Source organism: Erithacus rubecula (genome assembly GCF_903797595.1).
Source record: "Erithacus rubecula genome assembly, chromosome: 3".
Taxonomy (NCBI): domain Eukaryota; kingdom Metazoa; phylum Chordata; class Aves; order Passeriformes; family Muscicapidae; genus Erithacus; species Erithacus rubecula.
The window spans coordinates 40,052,615-40,076,781 of NC_136689.1; the positions used below are offsets into that span (position 1 = coordinate 40,052,615).

Genomic DNA, 24,167 nt, shown 5'->3' on the forward strand with positions numbered 1-24,167 from the left:
GCAACTTAGTGGAATAAAGAATAAGCTAGTTTGACACTAGACAGGGTAGCTTGGATGTACATATCCAAGCTGACTTAACTAACCTATTGAGTGCCCAACAAAAGTCCATCCCAAGGCAGGACGGGTCTCAGGACAGACTGTTAAAGCCTAAATGCATTAAACAGCCTAAATAAAACTCCAGGCCCCAGTCTGGCTACACTGTGCTGGGTACCCACAGGAGCAGTTTTAAAGCCAGGTCAGGTGTATCCTGAGGAGCTATAGCTACATTGCTAGACTGGAGTGCAGATGTATGATATGAGAGATGACTGCAGATATTCATCAGCTTTGAAAATTAAAAATTTCTCAGGATAAGAGCAGTAAAGAGACAAAGACAAATTTGTAAAGGAAATAAGATTTTACTTTCTGGAAATTGCATTTGGACATAAAGTCTGATTAATGAAAATCTGGCAATTTTTTAACATCTAATCACATTTACTCATGGTAGTTAGAGGTCTCACCACTGCTGGTTATCCAGTAAAGTCCTAATCAATTAAATACATTATGTTTTCTCAGTTCCATCTGAAGCTTTGGTGCGAATATTTCTCACAAGAAACTAATCCCAGTCCAAAGGTTCCTCACAGGAATGCACAAATTCAGAAGATTTCTATCTTTAACTTCTTGAGCTTGCTCACTTGCTTATTTTGCTCTGCAATTTTGCCAACCAAAGGTAGAAAACAACTCCTCAGATGGAAGCACTACTTCTTTATGGATTCATTTCTACCTCATTTTTGTTTTATTTTGAGCAAAATATCTCTATAGGTATCCTATGGATAAAGCCAAAATCCTTGCAAAAGAAAGTATGAAAAAAAAAAAAATCAAACACAACTTATTTAAAATTCATTAAGTACTTCAAGCATTTTAACATGCATGGAAATCCCAACAATATTTTTGGGAAGGGAGGGCTGCAGATCTGCTTCTTAAGAACTTTATCATTTTTGAGGGAAAACACCAGAAGTTTGTTATATGAAATTAAGGGATGAAGGCAATAGTCTCAAATCCTTTTTTTGGTCATGAACTGATCTACAGCTATGTAGTCAATCATGTGGTTTCATTAAGATACCATTTATTAAGGAATGTAAGCCTGCCAAATTTTAAACACAAATTATTCTATTACCAAGAATAAAAATATTGGAAGACTTTAATCTATTTGGATTCTAGCTATTTAGAAAAAGAATAAAAATAATATTTTAAAACTTGAAATATTAAAGATATATTTAAATTTTAATTAGAGGATGCTATCTTTATTTTGATATGAACTGTTTTAGCAAGCTGTATTTTTTAGGCTTATTTTCTTAAACTGACCTGTTTTCTGTCCTGAAATTCCTTTTAATCATCCCCTTATTGTACAGTCTAACACACTAAGTCATTGTTATCACATAAGTTGTCCCAAAGAGGTGACAAACCATTACATTTCTGGATAAATAGATGTCCTACAAAAACACTTCTAGCAGGAGCAGTTACAGTTTGATTAAAGGTGAAACAAAATGAAAGTGAATGCTAGCTTTTTGTACCTCTATAATGTTTTTCTTTACTTGATCTTTAATCTTTTAGAGAAATTAAAAGAAGAAGACCAGTGCAATTTGTTTCAACAAAAACTCCTTTAGTTCAGAAGGAATGCCTACAAAGATCTGCAGTGCCTGCCAGCAAGAATTATTAGGGACAGTAGCCAAGAGTTAGTAATGAATTTAAAATAGAGAGATATAATTTACAAATCTCATTTTGCTTACCTGACATTGCAATTAGCAGTATGCAAAATGGCTGTGATAAGTAGTCATGGCAATAGGAGACTCTTTTTTTTTAAGTCATTATGTATTTGAAAGTATTTTTTTCAGTAGTATATCCTCTCTCACTTTTCAGGGGATCCTTTCTGCACCGAAATAGATATGAAAACATAATTGTAAAACCTCAACATTTGCTGAGGAATTGGGTATCTACAGCATTGGACTGGAAAGAACTTTTTTTTTTCCACTCTATCTAACCCAGAAAATATCAGATAACAAATTTCTGTCTTTTAAAAGATATCTATATCCTTCTAGCTATCTATATATGTATGCTAAAAATAAAGTAAAATATAATGAAATTGCTTGGGAAAAAAAAAATAAGGTGTTCAATAACTTACCTAGAGAAGCAGTGAAAATGCTGTTTATTTGCAGGGATATTTAAAACTCAATTGCCCAAAGCACGGGAAAAGTTTATGGCAGAAAACCATTTTGCTGGGGAAGGCAATAGACTACATAAAGTAAGAAGTCTTTCCCATGTCTAGATTCCATGACTCATAGAATAAATGAAGATGATCAATAATTTTTTTTAACCAATTAAAAAAAAAAAAACCAGCATCTTTTGAAAACTCTGTCCTTCCTTATTCCTGGACATACTAAGTTTGAAAAGTCTGACAAGCCCATTAACAATTCTAAAATCACAACAAAACCATTTCTATTTAAGCACCATTTCACAAGTACTGTATCATAATTACACTTCTAAAACATGACTCTGACACATTTACATTTTATTGTGGTCCAACATAATTTGCATGCCCAGGGCAAAGTGAAAGAGCAAAGGTAAACAAAGGTACACACAGGTAAACAAAGGGTACACAACAAGTATTTAAGAAAAATTGTAGTTGTAAATCAAGTTAGAGCAATCACATCAGTGATTGATCACATTAGTGAGAATTCCTGAAATTACACAGTGGCCTCCAGTCTTTCCAGCCTCACTTGGGATATTGACCAAAATATCTAAATTTAACATTGTCACCTGGAGTTCCACATACAACCATTTACAAGAGAGCTGATCTGCCGTGCAATTCTTGCTACCTACACCCCCAAGGAAAACAGTGAGACTCAGTTATTGATCCATGTCCCTGAAGAGAGCCTGAAAGACTCCTGGGAGCCCAGCTGTGAATCCTCCCATGGAAATGTTAGCAGCCACTGCTCTGCATAACCCCAGCTACTCAACTCTTACAGCAGAGAGCTGTGACATGCAGACCCAGCCATGGCTTCCTTTTCTCCACAGGGAATAGAAGGGATACATTGTGGAACCATGCCGAGTTTCCTATTGGACAGAAAGAGTAATAACTGGGCTTTGCACTGCCTATGCCTATCAGCTATTCTTTATTACAGTTTGGTGACCCATGAGTAACCTCACAAACTCACCTTCCTCAGGATATATCCCATGCACCTTCTTGAGAGCTTATACACCCCAGTCACCAAAAGTAAAAATTTGAGATCCACTCCTATGGGCTGATTCTTCCTAAATGAATTATGAGTAACTCTTACAGACAAGGGTGGTTTAATCCTGTTTCCAGAGTGATAATAGAGTTTCTTGGGCATAATGATCAATATTATATTGGATTGGAATAGGAGAGTAAATGGTCTTGCACTTTCTCTGTGCTTATGGAAAAGTGCACAAAAGCTGGTTGTTACTGTCCAAAATTTTATAAATTCTTTATAAAATAGTAACATCAATATAAAGCATGATACAATTGCCAAATGCAACTTTGGGGGAGGGAGGGAAGGAAGGAGAGAAGGGCAAGATATTTATGGCATGTTTCTTGCATCTGGTTTGCTGAACAGCAGAATTATATTCAAACAGCATTCAAGGGAAACTTATAATAAGAAGTACACATAGAATGCAGAAATATTTCTACCAAACCTGGGAACAATGCTCATATATTCAGATATGTTTTTCTTTGCATGTATCAAATTTTCTAGGGACACGATTCAGCAAAAATACTTCAGCATAAGACTAACTCTGTGCACTTTATTTGGGTTATTCACGTGCTTAAAGAGAAATACAAGCATAAGTGCTGAACTTAAGAATTACATATTTTAACAACTTGAAAATTAATGTCTTGAAATAAAACATGCAAAAATAGATTTTATTAAAAATAAATCTTGAAAAATATTCCTAGCTCACCAGCAACTTTTCCATATTACCCAAAATCTGCAGGTATCCTTACCTCATCTATTTCTAGAGAGAATCCTCATATCTGTCTCTTTAATATACCCTGATAAATAAACAAAATACAAATGTCCAAGACATCCTGATCTCTAGAGGAAGCACAGAAATACATTTTTTCAGAGCTCATCAGTTACTTATCCTAGAGGGAAAAAAAGATATTTGAAAAATATACCCAGAAAACTGCCAAGAAAACTGGCAAGAAAGATGGTTTCTTGATCCAATAACTAAGCCAAAGGGCTTCTGCAAGAGGCTATCACTGATCCTGACAGTAGCAGCAGTATCTCCTGGCTTCTAGGAAGGACAAGACATAAAAGACACAAGTCCAACAGATACATCACCATAAGTGTGCTCTGGTAACAATTCACCACACCTAGATAGAAACTCTTGTAGGAAAGTCTACCAATTTTTCTCATCTCATAGTCCCAGTTCTTTTGTCATGGATTCAGTCCAATCAGAATCCAAGCCACTCTATCTTCAAAAGAATTTGAAATCTCACAGCAAGAAATGCTTAACTCTGTCACTGTAGGCAAGTTATTAGATTAACCAAGAAGCTAAGCAGCAAGAATGTTCCTGCTGGTTATGATTTCATATGTGTTCCTTAAGGCAGAGACATTTTTCTTTTCCCTCCACCATAAGGATAGGATAAAAGTTTTGGTTTAAAAATATTTCTCACATTTCTCTAAAACTGAAGTAAAATCTTCCACAACTACCATCACAGTTTTTTTTTTTTTTTCTTTTCTATCTCAGCTATCACAATCAATTCCCTTGCAACACAGCTGAAGTGCAGGAAATTTAGGTCTATTTAGTATTAATGGTTTAAGAATAGAATTTCAGCTCCCATCAGATCAAAACATATGCCAATCCACACTACTGCTCTTCAGAGCCCTACAAAACGTAGATTTTATTAGGTTTCAGGACAGACATTTAAAACAGAGTCTAAAAGGCAAAATACACCACCACATCCTCACAGTTCTTTACTTTATGTGTAAATTCCGTTCATCAGCAGTGACTTGAATAGTTCCTTGCTCACAGTAGACCAAGAGTATAATCATTGCAACAGAATAACTGTCTTCAGTTCTTTTCAATTTTCAATGAAGAGCAGTTTCTCCAGGCAATCAAAGGTCATTGGAAGCAGGTGCTTGGAAAACTCCATGTAGGGAGTCATTACAAGTGCCCACTGAATCACACTGAAAACTGTAAACAAAGTTGTTACCAAAAGAACTGCTCTCTTTTCCTCCAGTGGGAAAAGGCTCTGCCACAGGTAAGTTAGGCCTCAGAAACTGTATTTTTCCAAAAATTCAGAGTTGACTAGAAATGCAGGTAGAAACACAGTGTTTGTTTGTTCATGACATACTGATGAGCTTGTTTTGAACACTTACCATCTCAACTCTATTACCAGTGTATTATTCATAACTCCAGAGCATTTCCCAATCTTTGCAGATGCCTGAAAATAAGGACAACATAAGCATAGGCAAAGAGGCAATGCCAGCAACTATGTACTAAGTGGCTCAGAAGAGCCATAATACCATTCTGGACAATTTAAATATTCATCCTTTCCTTGTTAACATAAAGCCTCTGCATGTTCAGTTTCTCAGTTAAACAGGAGATGCAGTGGTTTACACAGCAGTGCTTTAGTGAGATGGAATCTGATTACACTTGATGTCCCAATACACAAAAGTGTGGCTTCCTAAGAGTTAATAAAACAGGAGGGTTAGAAATTACAAGAGTATTACTTCCAAAATGAACTTAAGATCAAGCATAAGAATGTCTAATTACCAAATTTAAAATCTGCATTGAGAGGTATTCATTTCTCCAGTATGGATGGGTGAAACAAGCCATGATTATATCTCTCATCCTTCAGCACATGCATTTCTTACAGACCTACCTTGCACCAGTGCTTAGGAATCCAATTGCTTCTGCTTCCTTTTCAAGAATCTAGGTGCCATAATGTTGGATGTATGAGTAAAAGGATAATAATACCATATGGAGGCAGAGGAACTAAAATATTGATATTTCATTTTTTCATCCTACTGGGGATCTGTCATTCTTTAGATTGTTCTAATATGTAACAGAGAGAGAAAACTTCTTACCATCACAAATTTATGAGTCACGTTTGTCTGCCTAAAAGCGCTCAGGTTTTGACCTTGCATTTCTGAATTTTTAGGAGTCTCTGTAGGAGTCCAAAACAAAAATGTATTGTATAAGTATATTGTATTATAATTGTATTATATATAAGCTGACAGACAGGCCTTATAATACTCTGGAGGACCTGGCTGATCTTCAGAGGCATATTATCATTCTCAACTAAAATAGAGAATTAAGTAAAAGATGGTCAGTCTTTGTACTTAATATTCACAGCTTTTTTAGTCTCTAGCTGTGAGAACCAGTGCTGGCTGTATTCATAAAAATTTTCTCCTATCCCATTAGAAGAAACCATATACAAGTAATACTTGACAGTCCAGGTTAGGACAATGCACATTAAGCTACAGGTCACAGTAGGATGGTGGGCCTGCAGTAAAATGACACTGCATTTTTTCCAAGTCTGGCAGAATTACTCTACTGCTTTTGAAAGAGCATTTGAACACTGTCTTCCCCTTGTTGTTACCTACCACAATGAGTTAATGAAGAAAACAAGAAAATCACAAATACAAGTCATGCTTTTCTCCAGAAGAAGGGCAACTGTTGCAGAAATAACAAAATATTAGCATAATTCTACACTAATAATTCAAATGCTAGTAATTAACAGTCCAATAAAAATTGTCTAGGATCTCCATACAAATCTTACCATCTGCCTGCAATAAAAATCATGAAGTGCATCTCTGCTTCAGGTGGAACTCACATGAAAGAGATGTAAGTAAACCAATTCAGCAAATTAAAGAACCTTGTAAGAAAATGGGGATATTTTCTCTAAAAAAGAGGCCCATTACCATAGAAATTCCTGAATTTATTCTCAATATTAAGAAATAGGATATTCTCAAAAGTTTTATGACTCCATAAATACATACAGTCTCCAAACATAATATTCAACACATGACATTGTATAAATAGAACAGTATGTACAAAAAGACATTTGAGTAAAGGAAAAATATCCTGGTAAGCAGCAAAAAGATCTCATGATGCAGATAGCTTGGTTATATTCCCCATCCAGTTTGCCTATGTGGACTTGGAAACCTGTGGGAAGAGGTCAGGGACTGCTCTGTGCCAGACACAGTTCTAGGAAGTTTTACAGTGGATCCACTGTAGGCCAAGGCTGAGCCCAACAGCCAAGCTGAAACATATCCAAGAAATACAAGAAGAAATCAGCTAGAGAAAGGAGGAGGAAGAGTTATAAAAGAATTAGAAACAACAGAGGGAACACCAAGTTCCAAGGAGAAGGAGGAGGAGGGGAAGAAATGCTCCATGACAGATATCCCTGCAGCCCATGAAACACAACTTTATACCATGCACTTGAAAGACTGAAACTGCACTCACAAAATACATCTCTGTTAAATTAAAGTTGAGAAGTTCTTTATGTCATTTTGTTAGATATTTCTGTTAAGGATGAGATCAAGCATGGAAGCTGCCATACAGTTTTGAGGCTGGTGCTTCCTTCTACCTCTCTACTCCCCCTTAACAGCACCTATGTGACAAGTAGGTTATGGGACTGGAAAGAATCTCAGGTTGGATCTTGAATACTGTACATACAGGGCCACACTTGAGGCATGTAGAATGTATAGGGAACAGCTGGAAGATTTGTCCAGTCTCTCACACTTACAATTTTGAAGGTCAATATTTTGGCACAAAATCCATGGCACAAAGAAGCTAAAACAAAACTGACTGTAGTCCTTCATACAAGACCAAAGTGCATCTGTTCTAGCTCAGAAAGGAGAAATATTGAAATTAGGGTTATTACACTTGTCTTGACCATTTTGAGTGATCTCAAGCAACACTGGTTTCCTGTAAAAATAAAGCACAGTATCAAACAACGTGGGAGAAGGAAGAGACCAGGGAGGCTGTATGCATGTGTCAGAGTAGCAGAGTTATTAAATCAGCATTTGTAAGGCAATTTTGTATCTTTGTGTTTAAGACAACCCCATGCAACCTTTCCTCCCTCCCAAGTGTCTCTAAATGCAGAAGTACAGAGACCACAAAAGAAAAAACTAGGAAAAAATGTTAGAGGACAGAATTCACACCAGAAGACAGCAAAGAGGTATTTAATAGTTATGACATGGCTTGTTATGTTAAGGTTGTATTACTTGCTGATTGCCACGTCAACGAAGGAGAATGAAATGCTTGAATAACCTGCCCAATGCACCCTGCCTTGAACAGTGGCTTGGCTGCTTTGGCAGAAGAGTCTGTCCTCTAGTCCTGTTTTTGCATCAGTACTTCTGCTATAGTCAGATATGAAAAGATCTTCATTTTTGCATCAAATTTATGTGGCTGTTTTCCTTTAGCAATTAGAAATTAATTCTAAAGAAAATAATTTGAAATACTATGATTTTTATGTCTGGGATTACAACATTTAAGATTCTACATAAAGTGGAACAATTATTTAAGAGAGAAAGGCACAAGAAGAGAGTTTAGGAGTAAGGATTAGTTACTGTGGGGCTGTGGGGTCAGTTTCCCCAGGAGAGGACTTTAAACATTAAGATATGTTGTTTCACAACACATATGATAAGGAAGAAAAAAAAAAACAAAACAAAAGAAAGGAGGAAAAAAAGAAAGGAAAGGAAAAACAACAACCCAGAAACTCATCTGGATAACAATATATCTGGGATTCAGGCACTAGAGTCATTTGCAAAAAGAGATTGCTGGGGACCTGAAGACCTGAACAGAAGACTGCAGATTATATACTACAGAACATGGTGTTCCAGTTCATATGTGGACAGAAGGCAGGACAAACCTTGAAGTAACTTCACCTCAATACATCCATTTTTCTGAAGCCTTGAATCATCTGACGCCACTGCAGAAGTAAAAGAAATTCAAGTCATATAAAGTCAAAGCAGTCATTGCTGAGTCCTCTTTGTGATATGGAGTTCTCACTTCAGATCTACATGCAAGGATGGTTTGAAATTACACTATCCCAAACCACCTATAAGCTCTTGTTTTGTATTGCATAGTGAATTTTGGCACAGTTTTTTCCACAAGAATGTGACTTAAAATCTTTTGCAATTCTAATGTAGTTATTAATGCAGCTGTTGACCAGAAAAATACCTACAAGTAGTCTAGAAAACAGAAAAGAGGCAATTAGTTTGAATCGCTACCAAGAGAAAAGCACTAGAAACAGTCTTTTGTAAAACTCTCTTTCCTCAAGGCTGTGCACATTTAGACTACAAACTCAGTTATGGGAAGATACTGCACAATACTTATAGTGAAATTTCCAGGCACAGGGAATTCTTTGCTGATATTTTACTACTTGATTTTCTTTTTTTTTTTTTTTTTTTAGCTACTGAATTAGTTAATGCACTGAAGTATTCTTTGATACTGCACATGAATTTTGAGAAGGCTCAAATTTATCAGCCAAACTAAACTCAGAACTGCTAAGCTTTAATGAATTATGGGAACAGTTTACAGACAATGTGCAAATAAAAGCTTTTTCACCTTCTCCTACATTCAATTGCTACCAGAAACTATGTGGAATGCTCTGGCGAGGGAGGCAATGAAGAAAAATTCAATTTAAGGATGATCAACATGCTACCAAGAAAAATCTCCCACTGATTTCAACAGGCTTTAAATAACTTTTAAAAATTCTTTTTCCTCTCTACCCCTCTGTTCTTTGCTGTTTCCACACATCTTACCCTGATGCTGTAACAGTATCTGGTGTTACAGCAAACAGCAGAATGCCTCCTTCCTGTACTCGGCTCTCCCCTCTCACTTCAACAAAATTCACCTTAACTGCGACTAAGCAGTGAGAGATCTCATATACTTAAACTGAATATAGCTTTCACGCCACTCCCCAGAAGTTGGTTTTACTCTCCAGCTTGTTCCCTGAGCAGCTTTGCTGTTCCAACAAAGCATTTTAATAAGACCCACTACCTACAAAATCTAGGTAGTACCTTGCATTCATATGTTAAACATCACTTTTCAGATGGGCCATTTAGTGATGCCCCTGAAGAAAATTGCCTTTTTAAAAACTTTTTGTTGATCATCCCCAAGGCTGCACTTTCCTTCATACCAGAAGGAATAAAATGAAAGTTTTGCAAAAACACTTGAGTGCAGGATTTTCCAAGAACAACCAAATGCTGATTAAGGTGCCTGCAAACACTACAGATGATAAAACATGTTTCAAGATAGGTACTTCAGAGATCCACAGATTTTAAATGCTGCACAGCACTTACGTTTGTGGGTTAGAAAATACACATGTAGAACATTGAGTAAGGCCATTTATTTATTGATTGATTTAATGAAAGGCCCAATGTATGTCTCTTCCTCAGTTTTTTTTTTAACAAAGGATGAAGATTTAGCAGGGCTGGCACCAGCCCAGCAGATGGAAAGGACTCATTTCTTCCTAAGAGGTCAGGTTAATGCAAAAGGTTATGGTGGCAGATGATTATTGTCAGGGCTTGGCTAGCAAGAGTAAAAAGTAGGCCTGTGTATGCAGACTAGAGTGACTTTTACCACTGTACAGGCCATGGGAAAGGCAAGTTAAGCAGGATAATTAAGACAGAAGAAGCAGACGAGCAACATCAACACATTTAAACTATTGGAAAGGGAGAGGAAGAATCAGCAATAAAACGCTGTAAGGTTTGAGTTCCTCCTGTTATTGAATTAAATGCCAGATGAAGGCCTTGTCTAAACACACCAGTTGTGCAATTTCTACTCAAATCAATTACAAACCTCATTATAGTTACACAGGTGCAAAACTCTTTACAGACTGTCTTGTATCACTGCTTAAGTGATTTACACATATCCACAAAGGGTTGCAGCTGCTGAATTAAACCCATTTTACAATTAGAATAAACTCATGCCATTTTTGTCTATATGGAGACTAAGAGTAATTTTTTAAAGTGTATTAAACATCAGGTTCCCAAAGATAATTTCAGGCAATAGGACTATGTTTCCTTTCATTTGAGCATTTTTAAACAATGACCATCTGAGCACATAGCTGAAATCAAGTATCCTCCACCACACCAAATTATGCTTAACTGTGCTACTTTAATATTCTTCATTTCAGGAGGTATTGTATCATTAATTTCTAAAGACATTCTCAAAATATCTTAATACTAAGCTTAACAACTTGCTCAGCTGCAGGAGCACAAAGTTGGAAAAACTGTTTAAGAAACTCGTTGATTCACTTCAAACCTGAACTGTTCTTCAAATGGCTTTCTAAACTAAGGAGTGTCTACTCCTGTTATTGAACACTGCTGAATTGTTGTTAATGAAGTTCGATGAGAAATATGAACCATGAGCCTGTACTTCTGATTAATAATTGATTTCCTGGATGTGTCCAGGTGCAATTTTTTCTGCAGGAATTTTGCTGCCATTCTTTCAGCAGTACTGACACACAGTAGCTCTGCTGAGGAATGAAGAGCTCTCATTTGACATTTTCCTATATGCAGTTCCACAGCTTTCGAGATTTTCTAGTTTGTACAAACATAGTATGAATTCTGCATTTGGCATTATCCCCTGAATAATTCCATTATTAAGGAAGCTTGAAAATGAAAGACTTTTTCCCTTCCTTAAGGCATTTGTCCATTATTTTACACGCTCAGAATAGGAAACTGATTTTCTGTACACAAAATGGTTCATAACCGCTATGAAAAGTCAACCTCTCAGTCACTAACGTGGACATTTTTGCAGGGTTTTGTGTTCAAATAATGCACCACCACACACAGTGGAACAAATCAAACCAAATTATCTTGAAACAAATCAAAGAACACAAGGGGACTGGGGGGGAAGGGGGCACGTAATGGAGGAAGTAAAAATAAGAAAATATAAAATAAAAAGAGAGAAAAGGCAAATGTCCTTCCCTATCAAGCTATTAGTGTGGGTTGAATGCAGTTTCCAGTAGGCACATTTTGCATCTTTTCTACAGAAATCTACTTTTCATTTCCATGACTCCACTGTCATGGCAGTAGAGCACCAAACCCACTCAATCCTTCCTGCACCTATAGGAGTCTCTTAATTTCCATCTGTGCGTATTTGCTTGATTGATTTTGTCAAACAATATATTTACAGAAACGTTAATAAATCTTTTGCTGCCACTAAATTTCATTGCCTGAGCTCTGAGATATTCAAGAGTACAACCTTTTGAACAGTTTGAAAATGAATAGGCAACAATATCATTTGTTACCAATGACAAAGAAACACTTTACCATTAGTCAGCATTCAAATAAATCACATTGTCTGGGCTTGTCTATGCTCAAAAAATTGTCTTATCTAACTCTGACAGTACAGTCACAATGATATAACCTCCCTGTAGCAAGTAAAAGTTATAGCACTGAAATTTAAAGTAAACACCATATAACCTTATCCACATCATGATCTGCAATAATTTTTAAATAAATCAGATTCCAAATCAGGGAAAGTTAACATTAGTAGTAAATTATACATTCAAAAAGCTCTGATATACACATCTTTTTTCCCAGCTAATATGAATCATTGGTCCTTTTTGGCTCCTTAACATCTAAAAAAATTGTCAGGAAGGAAAGAAAACACAAAGGTATTCTCTCAGCATACAACACTGCCATTTGAAACAGCTCCTCTGCTGCATCGTTAAGCCTGAACTGCTGTTACCAAAAACAGGATGCCAACTGAGAGAACAGAAATTCAGAAAAGTAGACCAGGACTGAGCCTGTTGTAAAATCAGCCAGTACCTTTTATAAAACACTTTGATGGCTGCAAATTTCTGCTTGCATTTGCTCTGCGTTCATGAGCCAATTAAAAAAAAAAAAAAATCCTTCACTTGAAATGCCAGTTGGTCAGCTCATTAAAAAAGCCTCACTGACAACACTAGAAAAGGGGCAAATATCTAATATAGTCTGTCTTGAACATATTATTGGCCTATTTAAACAAGAATAAGAAAAAATACAGTGCATTAAAAAGCAACAACAAACAAACCACAACCAACACAAATAAAAATCCTTACCTAATAAAAATTTAGCCTTTTAAAGACTAGATTGAGCAAAACTGAACCTCCATATCTTCTAGAAGTTTTCCTAAGCCTCATTCTGTGGCTCTGTGAAATGGAGTCCTTCAGGAGCAATAGCGTATCAAAGTGCTCAGAACAAAACATATATACACACACCTGACAATACAGTTACTCTGCTGCAAATACACTGACCAAGTCACACCCCTCGGCTACTGCAGGGATTGAGGAAAAATAGCTACATTCTCTAAGGGTTGTTGAACAGAGCTTTCCACTAAAGGAACAGCTTCAATGGAAGGCTGCACCCACCTCTGGAGTATCCAGCACATTAGTGCTGGACCTCTTGGAATGGGCCCAGAGGAGGCCCGCAAAAATAATCAGAGGGCTGGAACACCTCTCCTATGGAGACAGGCTGAGAGAGTTGGGGATTTTCTGCCTGGAGGAGTCTCCAAGGAGACCTCAGAGCACCCTCCTGTACGTAAAGCAGCCCTAGAAGAGAGCTGGAGACAGACTTTTTACAAGGGCAGGTAGTGACAGGAAGAGGGGGAATTGCTTTAAACTGAGAGGAAGTAGGTCTAGATTGATGTTAGGAAAAAATTCTTTACTGGGAGGGTGGTGAACCACTAGAACACGCTGCCCCAGAGAAGCTGTGGATGCCCCATCCCTGGAAGTGTTCAAGGCCAGGCTGGATGAGGCTTTGAGCGACCTGGTGTAGTGGAAGATGCTTCTGCTCATAGAAGGGAGGTTGTAAGTAAGATCCCTTCCAACCCAAACCATTGTATGAATCTGTAATAGAAAGGTTTCCACTGTGCATAAAGACAGCTTTCTTTCTTGGCCAAACAAAATAAAACCAGAGACAACAGCAAGGACTAATTAGAATTGTATTAGTCAACTAAGGCACAATACTAGTGGACTTGAACTGCAAGTCTTCAATACCTTTGAAGAGCCACATTTGTGCATCAAAGATCTCAGACGACAAACACCAAGCTCCAATACTTCAAAATTTCAAAACTGAACTCCTACATAAAAGCCACAAAACACATTGGCCGTGTGATCACTGCAAAGAGCCACGTACTTTTACTCTGGCTGTGTTTAGTATTATACTTTTTCTAAAAGCAGGCTGTCTTTTGCCATCTCAGGGTAGAAAGAAGGCCAGCACTCAAACACCATTGGCTGTGCAACCTTGGAAACCTCCAGTTTTCCTCACCTTCTCCTTTTATCCACAGGTTTTGCAAAATATTTGAGGAAGTTCCAAGGCTCCCAAATATCATTTCAGCAGGAAAACTCCCAAAAAGCAATTAACAAAACGCAAAAAAATCCCATCCCACCAGCCCCCCCAAAAAAATCCAGGATGTCCATTTGCTGGTCACTGTGCCGAGGTGGCAGAGTCACCATTCCTGGAGGTGTTTAAGGAAAGATTGGATCTGGCTCTCAGTGCCATGGTCGAGTTGCCATGGTGGTGCTCGGCCATAGGTTGGACTCGACGGCCTCAAAGGTCTCTTCCAACCCAACCGATGCGCTGATGGTTTCTGTAAAAGTGCTCCCAGCTACGGCAAGGAGTACACGCAGCGTGCTGACCTTGCCCTAAACTACTCCTCTCAACTGCATGAAGGCGAAGCTCTCCCAAATGACTCTGTCTCAGGCCAAGGCAGCTTTCACCAGGACAAAAAAACATTCCTAACAAACGGAGTTACCGTTCACACGCTCTGGGGCTCGCTGCGCCCCCACATGGCGGACTACAACTCCCGGCATACTCCACACCGCACCGCCCCAGAGCACGCCGGGAACGGCACCACCCTCCGGCCCACACGCGCCGCAGCGCCTTGGCATGGCTCCGGGGGGCGCCCACGTGACTGGCACGCCGCGCTCCGATTGGACCAAACCGCTGCCAATCAACTGCCCCAACGGCAGGCACCGGGCGCGATGTTCCCCTGCGCGCGGAGCCGTGCTGCTCCAATTGGCTGCCCGGGGATGACCCGCCCCTTTTAAATACCTGTCGCTCCGTGACAGGCCGTCACTAGAGTTCCTGTTAGGAGGCGCTACCGGAGGGGACTGGTCCCGCCCCTTCGCCTTCTCCTGGGAGCCCCGCCCTCCCGCGGTAGCTCCTCCCGCTCCGGAGGGGCGGCAATGTCAAACGGCGCGCTCGGGAGGGAGGGAGGAAGGGAAAGGCGATCCGCCCCTTTCCCTCCCGCCTAGATCCCGTCCGCAGCCCCTGCTGGCAGAGCCCCTCTCCCCACCGCGGCGCTGCCGCTCGGAGCCGCGCGGGCTCCCCGGGCCGGCCCGATCCCCGCCCTCCGCTCCTTGGCCCGGCCCCGTTCCTGCCGATGGCCCCGCCCCCCGGGTCCGCGCGCGCCGCGCCGTTTCCCCCCCGGCCCCGCGGGTCGGTGACGGCGGGAGGAGGAGGCGGCGGCAGAGCCCGGGTGCGCCAGGAGGCGGCGGAGAGCCAGCGAGGAGCGCCGAGCAAGAACGGGCGGGCTCCGCCCCGCCCCTCGCCGAGCCCCCCGCCCCCTGCCCTTCCTCCCTCCTCTCCTCCCCTCCTCCGCCTCCTCCTCCCCGCACGCGCCGGGCGGAGGGAGAGGCTGCGAGGGAGCCCCGGGTACAACATGGCGGAGCACTCGGCCCCCGACCACAAGCACAGACCCGCCGCCAACTCCGCGGCGCCGCTCCACAGCCGCGCCGGGGCGGGCGGCGGCCTGTCGGGGGGCCTGTCGCAGCCGGCGGGCTGGCAGTCCCTGCTCTCCTTCACCATCCTCTTTCTGGCCTGGCTGGCTGGATTCAGCTCCCGGCTCTTCGCCGTCATCCGCTTCGAGAGCATCATCCACGAGTTCGACCCCTGGTCAGTCGCCGGCGCCGCCGGGCGGGACGGGGAGGCGGGAAAGCGCGGCGCGGCGGGGGAGAGCCGCGCGTTCCCTCCGCCGTGGCCGCGGGGACGGCGGGAGGGCCCCGCAGCCCGCCCCCCGCTCCGCCACCAAGTTGCGCCCCTGCCTGCTCCCCGGAGTGAGCCGGCAGCCGCGGCCGCCCCGGGAGCGAGGAGGGAGGCGAGGAGATAGAGATGGAGGCGGTGCGACGGGACACGCTGTGGCAGGTCGGAGGGAGCGTGAGGGGTCGCCGCCGCGGCGCGGGAGAAGGGAAGCGCCGGGTGCGAGCGGCGGTGCCGGGCGCTGGGGTGTCCCCTGCGGCGGAGACCTCGGGAACGGGGCGGCGGCAGCTCCCCCGCATCCCTTGGAGTTGCGGCAGGACTCTCCGAGGGGCAAGGGGAAAGAAAGTTGTGGCGCTGGCGGAGAATCGGGAGTCGGGCAGGAGTCGGGGGCTCGTAGCGATACGCTTGTGCCAGGCGTGACCCGCGCCCCGGCGCCGGTCCCGCGTGTGCGGTGCGGCTTCCCGAAGTGGTCTTTACTAGAGTCCTTGTCGGCCGGGGAGGGAGCAGAGTGAGGAATGCACTGCAGGAAGTAATCTTCATAAAAGTGACTTGAGGGATTACGGCGAAATGGGTGACATTGATTTACTGCCAGGTGTTTCGAAGCTGCGTTTCTGAGCCCAAGGACTTTTGCTGTTTCCCACACATCTTGATTTTTCCAGAGATTACTTTCCCTCCTGTAGAAGCCGCCTGTTCTTTTTCCCCCTTGCAGGGGACCGAAACCATTTTATGCATGAGATCAAGAAATGCTGCACTCGTTCCTTGCAGCAAGGCGAAGTGAAAGATGACAAGACTTGTGGGGCAGGGTTGTTGTAATTCAAAAACGTGACAATGAATTTTTATACTACTGGTTACTTCATCCTGGGAATCCGTAGGGTTTTTAGAACTTTAAGTAGGGTAAGTGGCAGATGACTTTAGAATAGTGAATTGTCTGATTTTAATTTAAAATTTTAGGTCTTGGGTCTCACTGTTAATTGCACGAAGGAAGGAGATGCTTCGTTTTGAAGTGCACGCTAGATATTCTGTGTTAAATTTCATCTGAATTTGTTGCTGGAATTGCGTTCTCTGCAAAGCATGCGCTCCACTTTGATACTTTCAAAAGCGCAACTTCCTCTTTTCTAGTTGGCTTTTCCCCCCTCACTTCTCTCCCCCCCCACCCGCAAATGTAATCCATTCACAAATCATGGCTCAGAATAGTAGAGAACAAGGAATTGCTTTGTTTTTAAATGCTGTGTGAAGTAATAAACCTTTGTGATGTGAAAGTCAAGTATCTCAAAATATCTTCAAAATGCCGAGTAATTGTCCATGATTTAAGTGTTTTTTCTGCAAACACAAATGAATGGAAGAAGTGCCAACTTCTAATTAATAGAGTTAAGAATGAGTGGGAGCATAGTTTAAACACATCTACAATGAGACTATGAATCTGAGGTTATATCCTGTGGAGTAGTTCTCTTCTAATCTAAATTTAAGCATAAAGGCTTACCTTTCTCTTATGGAGGAAATTTTTAAGCATGCAACTTGAATTTTTGTGCAAATTTTACCTGATTTTTATAATCAAGACTCATCCTTGTTGGATAAACGAAAATTTTACAGTGCTGAGTTGTGTAACTTGTTACTAAGCCCTGAAGGACACTAAAATGGTGCTGTGGGAGTTAAGTTCATAGTAATGATCTAGCTGTAAAGATAAACTCCTGTTTAAAGCAATGTGTAAATTGATGCAAAGTCATCTTCCTGAGTACACAAACAGAAGGCATTGCTGCCCGAGCTGCTGGATGTACCCTTGTTAATTAGGGAATAGATGAAGTTGACAAAACTCATTGATTTTAATGCAGGTTTGTGAGAAGCAGTTGAAATGTCAAGAATCATGCCAGTGTCGTGTTGCTGCATGCCAGAAATGGTAGAGGCAAATGCACTTAAGTTAATTAGTAGGAAAGAGAACCTAAAATGGTAGAAACTGAATGAAAACAAAGGGCATTCTCTATTGCAGCAGAAAAACTGTTGGAAAGTATAAACTGATGTTGCTCTCTTAAGCAGTGTGGAGTAGCTAGGTAGGAATGGTTTTTTAGAGTTGCAAGGGTCTTACAAGTCTGAACGTAATATGGGAAAGGAGCTTATGAAAAGACTGGTAGCAGTGCTCTGTTTCAAAATTTTTTTAACCACTTCTTTAGCAGCTTCTCCAGGTAAACGAGATTTTTTTTTTTTCAGGACAGTGGCTGTAGACTTTTCTGTGGAACAGTTTGATATTTTTCTCAATTCTTTTGGCTTTTCCTGTCAAGCTGGCGTAGGATATTTTGCAGTGTGTTGTTAAGTCAGTCACCTATTCTCTAGTATTTGTTTTGTGCTCCAGAAAGGAAACTGAGGTATATCTCATGAAATGAGGAGCATTAGGCTAATCATTTATTCTTTTGAATGGAAAAATATTATTGCCCCTATGGTATAGGAAGCTTTTCCATTTACCTAGAAATCCAGTTTCCTGGTATGGACATATGAAACCATCAAGGATGGGAAGAAAGGCAGAATTACCTTGGGTTTTCTACATATTAATTGAATCAAATACCACTCTTTTTTTTTTTTTTCCCTAACATCCCTTTCGAGCTGCCTTTTTGACAGTAAAATTAGGTTTTAATTTGGGATAGAAGGGAGATTTGCTGCTTTTGTAAAATCAGCCACTGCAACTCACTTGTGTTGGCATTTCTTCCAGAAGTGACCCAAATGTAGTACGATAGGCCAGGCAGTAGAGAGAGGACAGTGTTTGGTTTTTGATCTCCACTGAAATACAATGCCTGTGCAAGGTAAAACCAAACTGGTGTTTTGAGGTCACCGTGCTGTTGCTTAAGAACCTGTGACCTGTACATTAGGACTAGGTTCACTAGAGATGTTTTTCACACTGACTACCTACTTTGTGCAATATTTTCACTTTTTGATTTATTTCTTATGTCGTGTTTACTTTCCATACTTGAGCTGGTCCAGAGACTTTGAGAAATGTGTGTACTTCTTGGCAGCTTCTAGATCAGGTGAGCTGATACATGAAGTCAGGCAGCACTGACATTAAGATGTGCCATTGACAGGCTCCCAGCATTTAATTCCAGGATTTCATTCTAAGGCCAAGAACTTGAAACATGGATAGTGATGGTACATTGGAATTGATAGATTTCATGTCTGAAATGTGGTTCTTGTGTTGGCTAGTTTGGTAGCTGGGTCGACCAGGAACTTAATTTTGGTGCTGTGTACACACAAGTGCAGAGTGAAAGCTGCAGATGAAAGGACAGCAGCAGATTTAACTCAGTTGTTGAGTTGAGAACATTGTTACTGTCAGATGTTCCCTTAAATGCTAACCTAGCTGCAGAACCGAGGCAACCAAAATTGTGGAGCCCTTCACAGGGGCTACTTTCTATGCACTAAAGTAAAGCTCCAGCATGTCCTTACTCTATTTCTTTTGGCTGCTTGCATCATATATATATGTGTGTGTATACATTAATAGAAAATAATTATATGTGTCCATATGTATACATATATGTATATGTATAAGGTGTATGTAGATATGTATATATCTATCAAGACTGTTGCATTCTGATACTGCTTCCAAGTGAAATTATAACAACTTTTGGTGCATCAGTAGTCTTCAGGGAGTACTGTCAAAATAGTGCATTCATTCTGTTTGTGCAGTTCTTGCCATTAAGTCACACATGTGAGATCTGTATCTGGATCATTAATCATATCCCATGACATGAGATCAAACTGCTCTTTCCCCCGAGAATTTTAACATCTTGCTAAAAGATACTAATCCCAGTTACCTTAGTGAAAGCTTTCTTAGGTTGGAATACCAAAGCTCATGTGTGAGCACGAGACCCTCTCTGTACCAGTTTGCACGTGCAGGGTGGTGCACCAGTGCAGGCTTTGTCAGTTCCATTTGCCTACCTTCTCCTGTGGGAATGTTGTCTTCTGCACCCCTGCCAGTTCTTGGTGCTGGAAAGCACTACCATAATCTCACATACATCTTTGGCTCTTCCAAATCAGCAGCACTGATTGCTCAAACCACCAGCTTTTTACCTGCCATTAGGGATGACTATTGTTTATTGTGCCTTGCTCTGAGGTAACATAAGTGTCCTGGTAGCAAATATGACATATAGATAGAAAAGCAATCCAATTTCTTCACGGATACCATGATCTAGTGTTAGTGGGGTTTCGTGAATGGGGATGAACTGGTGAAAATAAACCGATGGTCGGTGTCATTGTTCGAGTTTCAGAGACAGGCAGGTTAAAGGAAGTTGAGAATTTTATCTCTGGCACCGTCAAATATACCACTTTTGTTATGTTCAGATTGTGTTTGCCAGATGGATCCTTTAGCTGTTGTAAACTTGTTTCATTAATGAAAACAAAATTTAACATCTATAAATATGACATGAAACTTCCCTTAAAATTCGAAGTGTAACTGAAGTGAATCTAAAAATGTGCATGGAATTGATTGATCACTGGTGGTTAATGAGTTTGTGTTATGTTACCTGGTCAGATAGTTGACTTTGGGAGTTCTCTGTTGCCCACTGTGCAGTCCTGGTTTTTTTCTTCTTGCTTGCTATAAAGCAGTCATAGTAAATTCAAAATAATACAACAATTTAGTTTCCTGAGCTGGTTTGCCACCAGTTTTTATATTACAGTTTATTCTCTTATTTTTGAGGAAGAATCTGAACATCAGACATCTGAAACATCTGAACATCATGACTGATGCTAGAGGATAAACTGGGATTGAGTGACAGAAGGAAGGTGTATACAAATAAAACCAGAGCATGTTAAGACACTGGAGCAGCAGGTGATGAAAGAAGAAGTGAATAACAGCGTGTTAAGCTGGTGCTCATAAGGAGAGTGGAAAATCCTGCAAAGAGGATAGTGTCAATAATATCAATAACCAATGCCCACCCAGGTGATTGATCTGGCCACTGCTTCTCTTGCTAGTGCCTTTTGCTGGGAAAATAGACAGCAGATTGTGTACTAAATGTGTTCTTGAGAGTTAACAGCCACTTTGGTCTCCTAACTGTATCTGTCTTTCTGGAGCCTTTCAACCCATCCCACAGTCCTGTTCAAGTGAAGTACATAAATGTGGATCTGTTTAGGAAAGATTTCTCACAGACTTTTATTTTTTCCCAAAACAATTCCTTTTGTTTATAATCTTAGACAACTTCCAGACCTCAGGAAAGAATTTGATTCCAGTTCAGTTTGAATATAATCACTTTGAATTAATTTTGAGATGTTGGAAATTTCATGAGATTCATATTAAAAACATACTACATGCTCTACTACATTCAAAAGTGTTTTGATTCTGTGAAGTGAAAAGTATTCTATTTCTATTTTATCGAAATATGTTTTTTAAGATTATATTTACTGTTAACATTTGAATGGTTTTTTATACTCTAGTAATAATAATAATTTTAACCGAATTTCAGGTAACTCAAACTTGTTTCTGCTATTTTATTATAGTAGGAAAAATATTCTAGCATGAAGTCCAGATCTGATTCAGTAGTGCCTGTGTGTTCGTGAAAGGAAAGGTTAGAGACTTTTATGTGAGAATAGTCTTCCAGGCTTCACCACCACACCACCACCTAGCACTTAAGGAGGAGGACCCAAATCAGGCATCTTTTATGATCATTTCTGTTACAGTATGACACGGGTTGAGAAACTGTTAGCACAGGTTAGCCTGGCTTTTGGGGTTTCTCAGTTGTAAGGTATTGTTCACCTACTTGGAGAGAGCTGTATTGAAGACAAGTAAATTTTTCTGTACGGTTGATATGGTGGTAACAGATCAAGATGATGTGCACTTGACTGCACTGGACTTCTCTACTGCTTGTGAAATTGCAAATATAGGTAAATATTAGAAATGTAATGGAAAGAGGATAATTTGGAAAAAGAACATTGGACAGAGTTGAAGGCATAGCAGAAACTGCTTTGTGAGTGGGGAGACCTCAGGCTAGATTTGTTCAGTTGGAGTGATGCAGCTGAAAAGCAGTTCACTGTGTGGCCTCATAAAATAGCAGTCATGCAAGAATCAAATCCCTGCTCTGCATTACTATTGTCTTCTGCCATCTCTACTTAGCACACAGTGCTTCTTTCCTCATTTGCACTACTTGTAATTGGGGTGAACACCTCATCAGATTTCATGTGGGTGTAGTAATGGGGTTATGCATGATAGGTAGGAGGGGCAGGTTCATAAAACACGTTCAGAGTATGGTTGAGTCCAGAGACTCCCTACAGACTTCTTTTGGAGTGAGGTGAGATAGAGTGCTTGCAAGGTGTTGACCCTTTTATTGATTTATGGGGAGTAGAATGAAACATGAAAAGGAAAACATATCCAAATGTTTTATGTAGGCTAGGTCAACTGAACCATCGAGTTTAGCTTTTAATGCTATGTTGGTTTTTTTATAATGGTCTTCAGCAAACACTTACGAACACTTGACTAACTAGAGCAAATGCTACGATGAAAATCCTTGAATGGACTTCTTTTTTTGGCAGATATCCTATTATTTGAAGAGCTTAATATGTTCCATTTTTAAAACAGAAATTTGATTTGATTACGTAGGGTTAGAGTGGTTTATAAAGGTTAGCTTTTGCTTCCTATCAGAACTCTCTCTAATAGTCTCTAGTTTGGGCAGCCTGTAATCCTAATACTCGTGTTTTTGAATCTGTCTCATGTTGAACTGGTGGGGGAAGGGGAAAATAAAAATTTTGGCCAATATAGTTAGCAAGAAAATTCAAAATCCTGTAGGAACTAATAGGTTTTTAATGGATTGAGGGTACACTAAGTTTAGGGAGCTGTCTTTGCTGTTCCACCAGAATCTCCTCTAATTTAGTCAGGTTATTTTCCATTTAATGTCTAACTGTGCATGTGTTGCAGATTTTCCTCCTGATTTTTTGAAAATTTCATTCTTGCAAGCCCTTTGAGGTACATTTGTACTGACATTTAGGGCTACTTCTGAGGGCTTCTTTTGACGTAGGAAAGCCATTAAAGCTGCTGGTTTTGGGACCTGTGGAGCCCTGCACCCTGTAGGTGCAGGTGAAGGATGTGTGACAATGTTTTTATTATTAATTCCTTTAGCAAAACTTGGAGCCATCAGTCTTACTACTTTCTTGGAGAACAAAGTGAACTTAGGACATGTATTGCTGCAGCCTTTTTATAGTATGTCCAGCACATGGACTTTGTTTCCAGCCCCATAGCTGAGCAAAGTTTGTGGTCTTTATCTGAGCTGTTCTTGGGAATCAAACTGAGGTGTTTTAAATGTGGATAGCTGCTAGGTCTGGGCAGGAGAGGTACCGTGAAATTGACCCTAATGCTGCACCACACCTTACATAAGTTGAAGCAGCCTGGGGAATGAATTTAAGGATATAGAAACGAACTGTATTTCCCAACTTACTGCTGCTTTCCCAGGGTGAAAGTTCCTTTGGCATTTTCGAGAATTAAATACTTGCTATACTTCAAAAGTTCTTGCTATTATGTGGGGCAATATTCCTGTGCTTTAGAAAAAGAAATGGTCTTTTTTAAACATGGAGTAATTTCGTATTTGTACATGAGCACTTCAAGAGCAGGAAACAGTTTTTAAAATGTCTGTCTGCTATGGGAGACCCAAGTCCAGTATCAAATATTACTTTTTCAGAGCCCATCCAACTTAAGTAACTGTAAATGATAATTTCTTCCAGGTGTTACAATGCTTATCATACAATTTTCTGTGGCAGACAATTTATGTGGGTTATGTTAGTTTGTTAGGTAAAAGAGCATGTTCAAGTTCTCTTCAGCTGATAATCCTTGAGGAATTGCAAAACACCTTTTCAAAACTTCCCTCACTTAAACAAATTCCTTGGGAAACTACATTGCACTGGAAGATATGAGTTTGCTTGATTATTGATTTTTGGTAGTGTTCTTAGTGGGATAGCTGTTTTCCTCTAGACTATTTTACACAGTATTATTTACATTTATTTAAAATAATGGCTCACTGTATGGATAGGCACTCTATCCTGTTGATTTAATATGGATTTTGCAGAAGGAAGAAATAACATGTAATTAAGTAATTTTAAACTGTTCTAGTACATGTGACTGGGCAGCCTACATGTTTTGGCTTTATTTTTTTCAGTCTCTGTATTCTCTTTTTGTAATTTTGCTATAAATGATAGCCAACTTCTTTAAATTCAAGAAGTGTGATT

At 40.3% G+C, this 24,167-nt stretch overlaps 1 protein-coding gene and 1 long non-coding RNA gene across 2 annotated transcripts in view; one reads left to right on the forward strand and one right to left on the reverse strand.

Annotated features, from left to right (window-relative positions):
* Positions 1-666: 666 nt before the first annotated feature.
* LOC306799867 lies at positions 667-15,155 on the reverse strand. The gene is made up of 4 exons (XR_013773701.1): positions 15,060-15,155; positions 5,379-5,443; positions 1,767-1,906; positions 667-823 (listed from the first exon to the last, which is right to left on the reverse strand). It is a non-coding gene; the product is annotated as an uncharacterized lncRNA (long non-coding RNA).
* A 13-nt stretch (positions 15,156-15,168) lies between these two features.
* STT3B (STT3 oligosaccharyltransferase complex catalytic subunit B) overlaps positions 15,169-24,167 on the forward strand; it is a 50,994-nt gene continuing 41,995 nt past the window's right edge. The window contains exon 1 of the mRNA XM_079301439.1: positions 15,169-15,902. Coding sequence (XP_079157565.1) covers positions 15,391-15,902 — 512 coding nt within the window. The 5' untranslated portion in view covers positions 15,169-15,390. The remainder of the gene's footprint in view (positions 15,903-24,167) is intronic.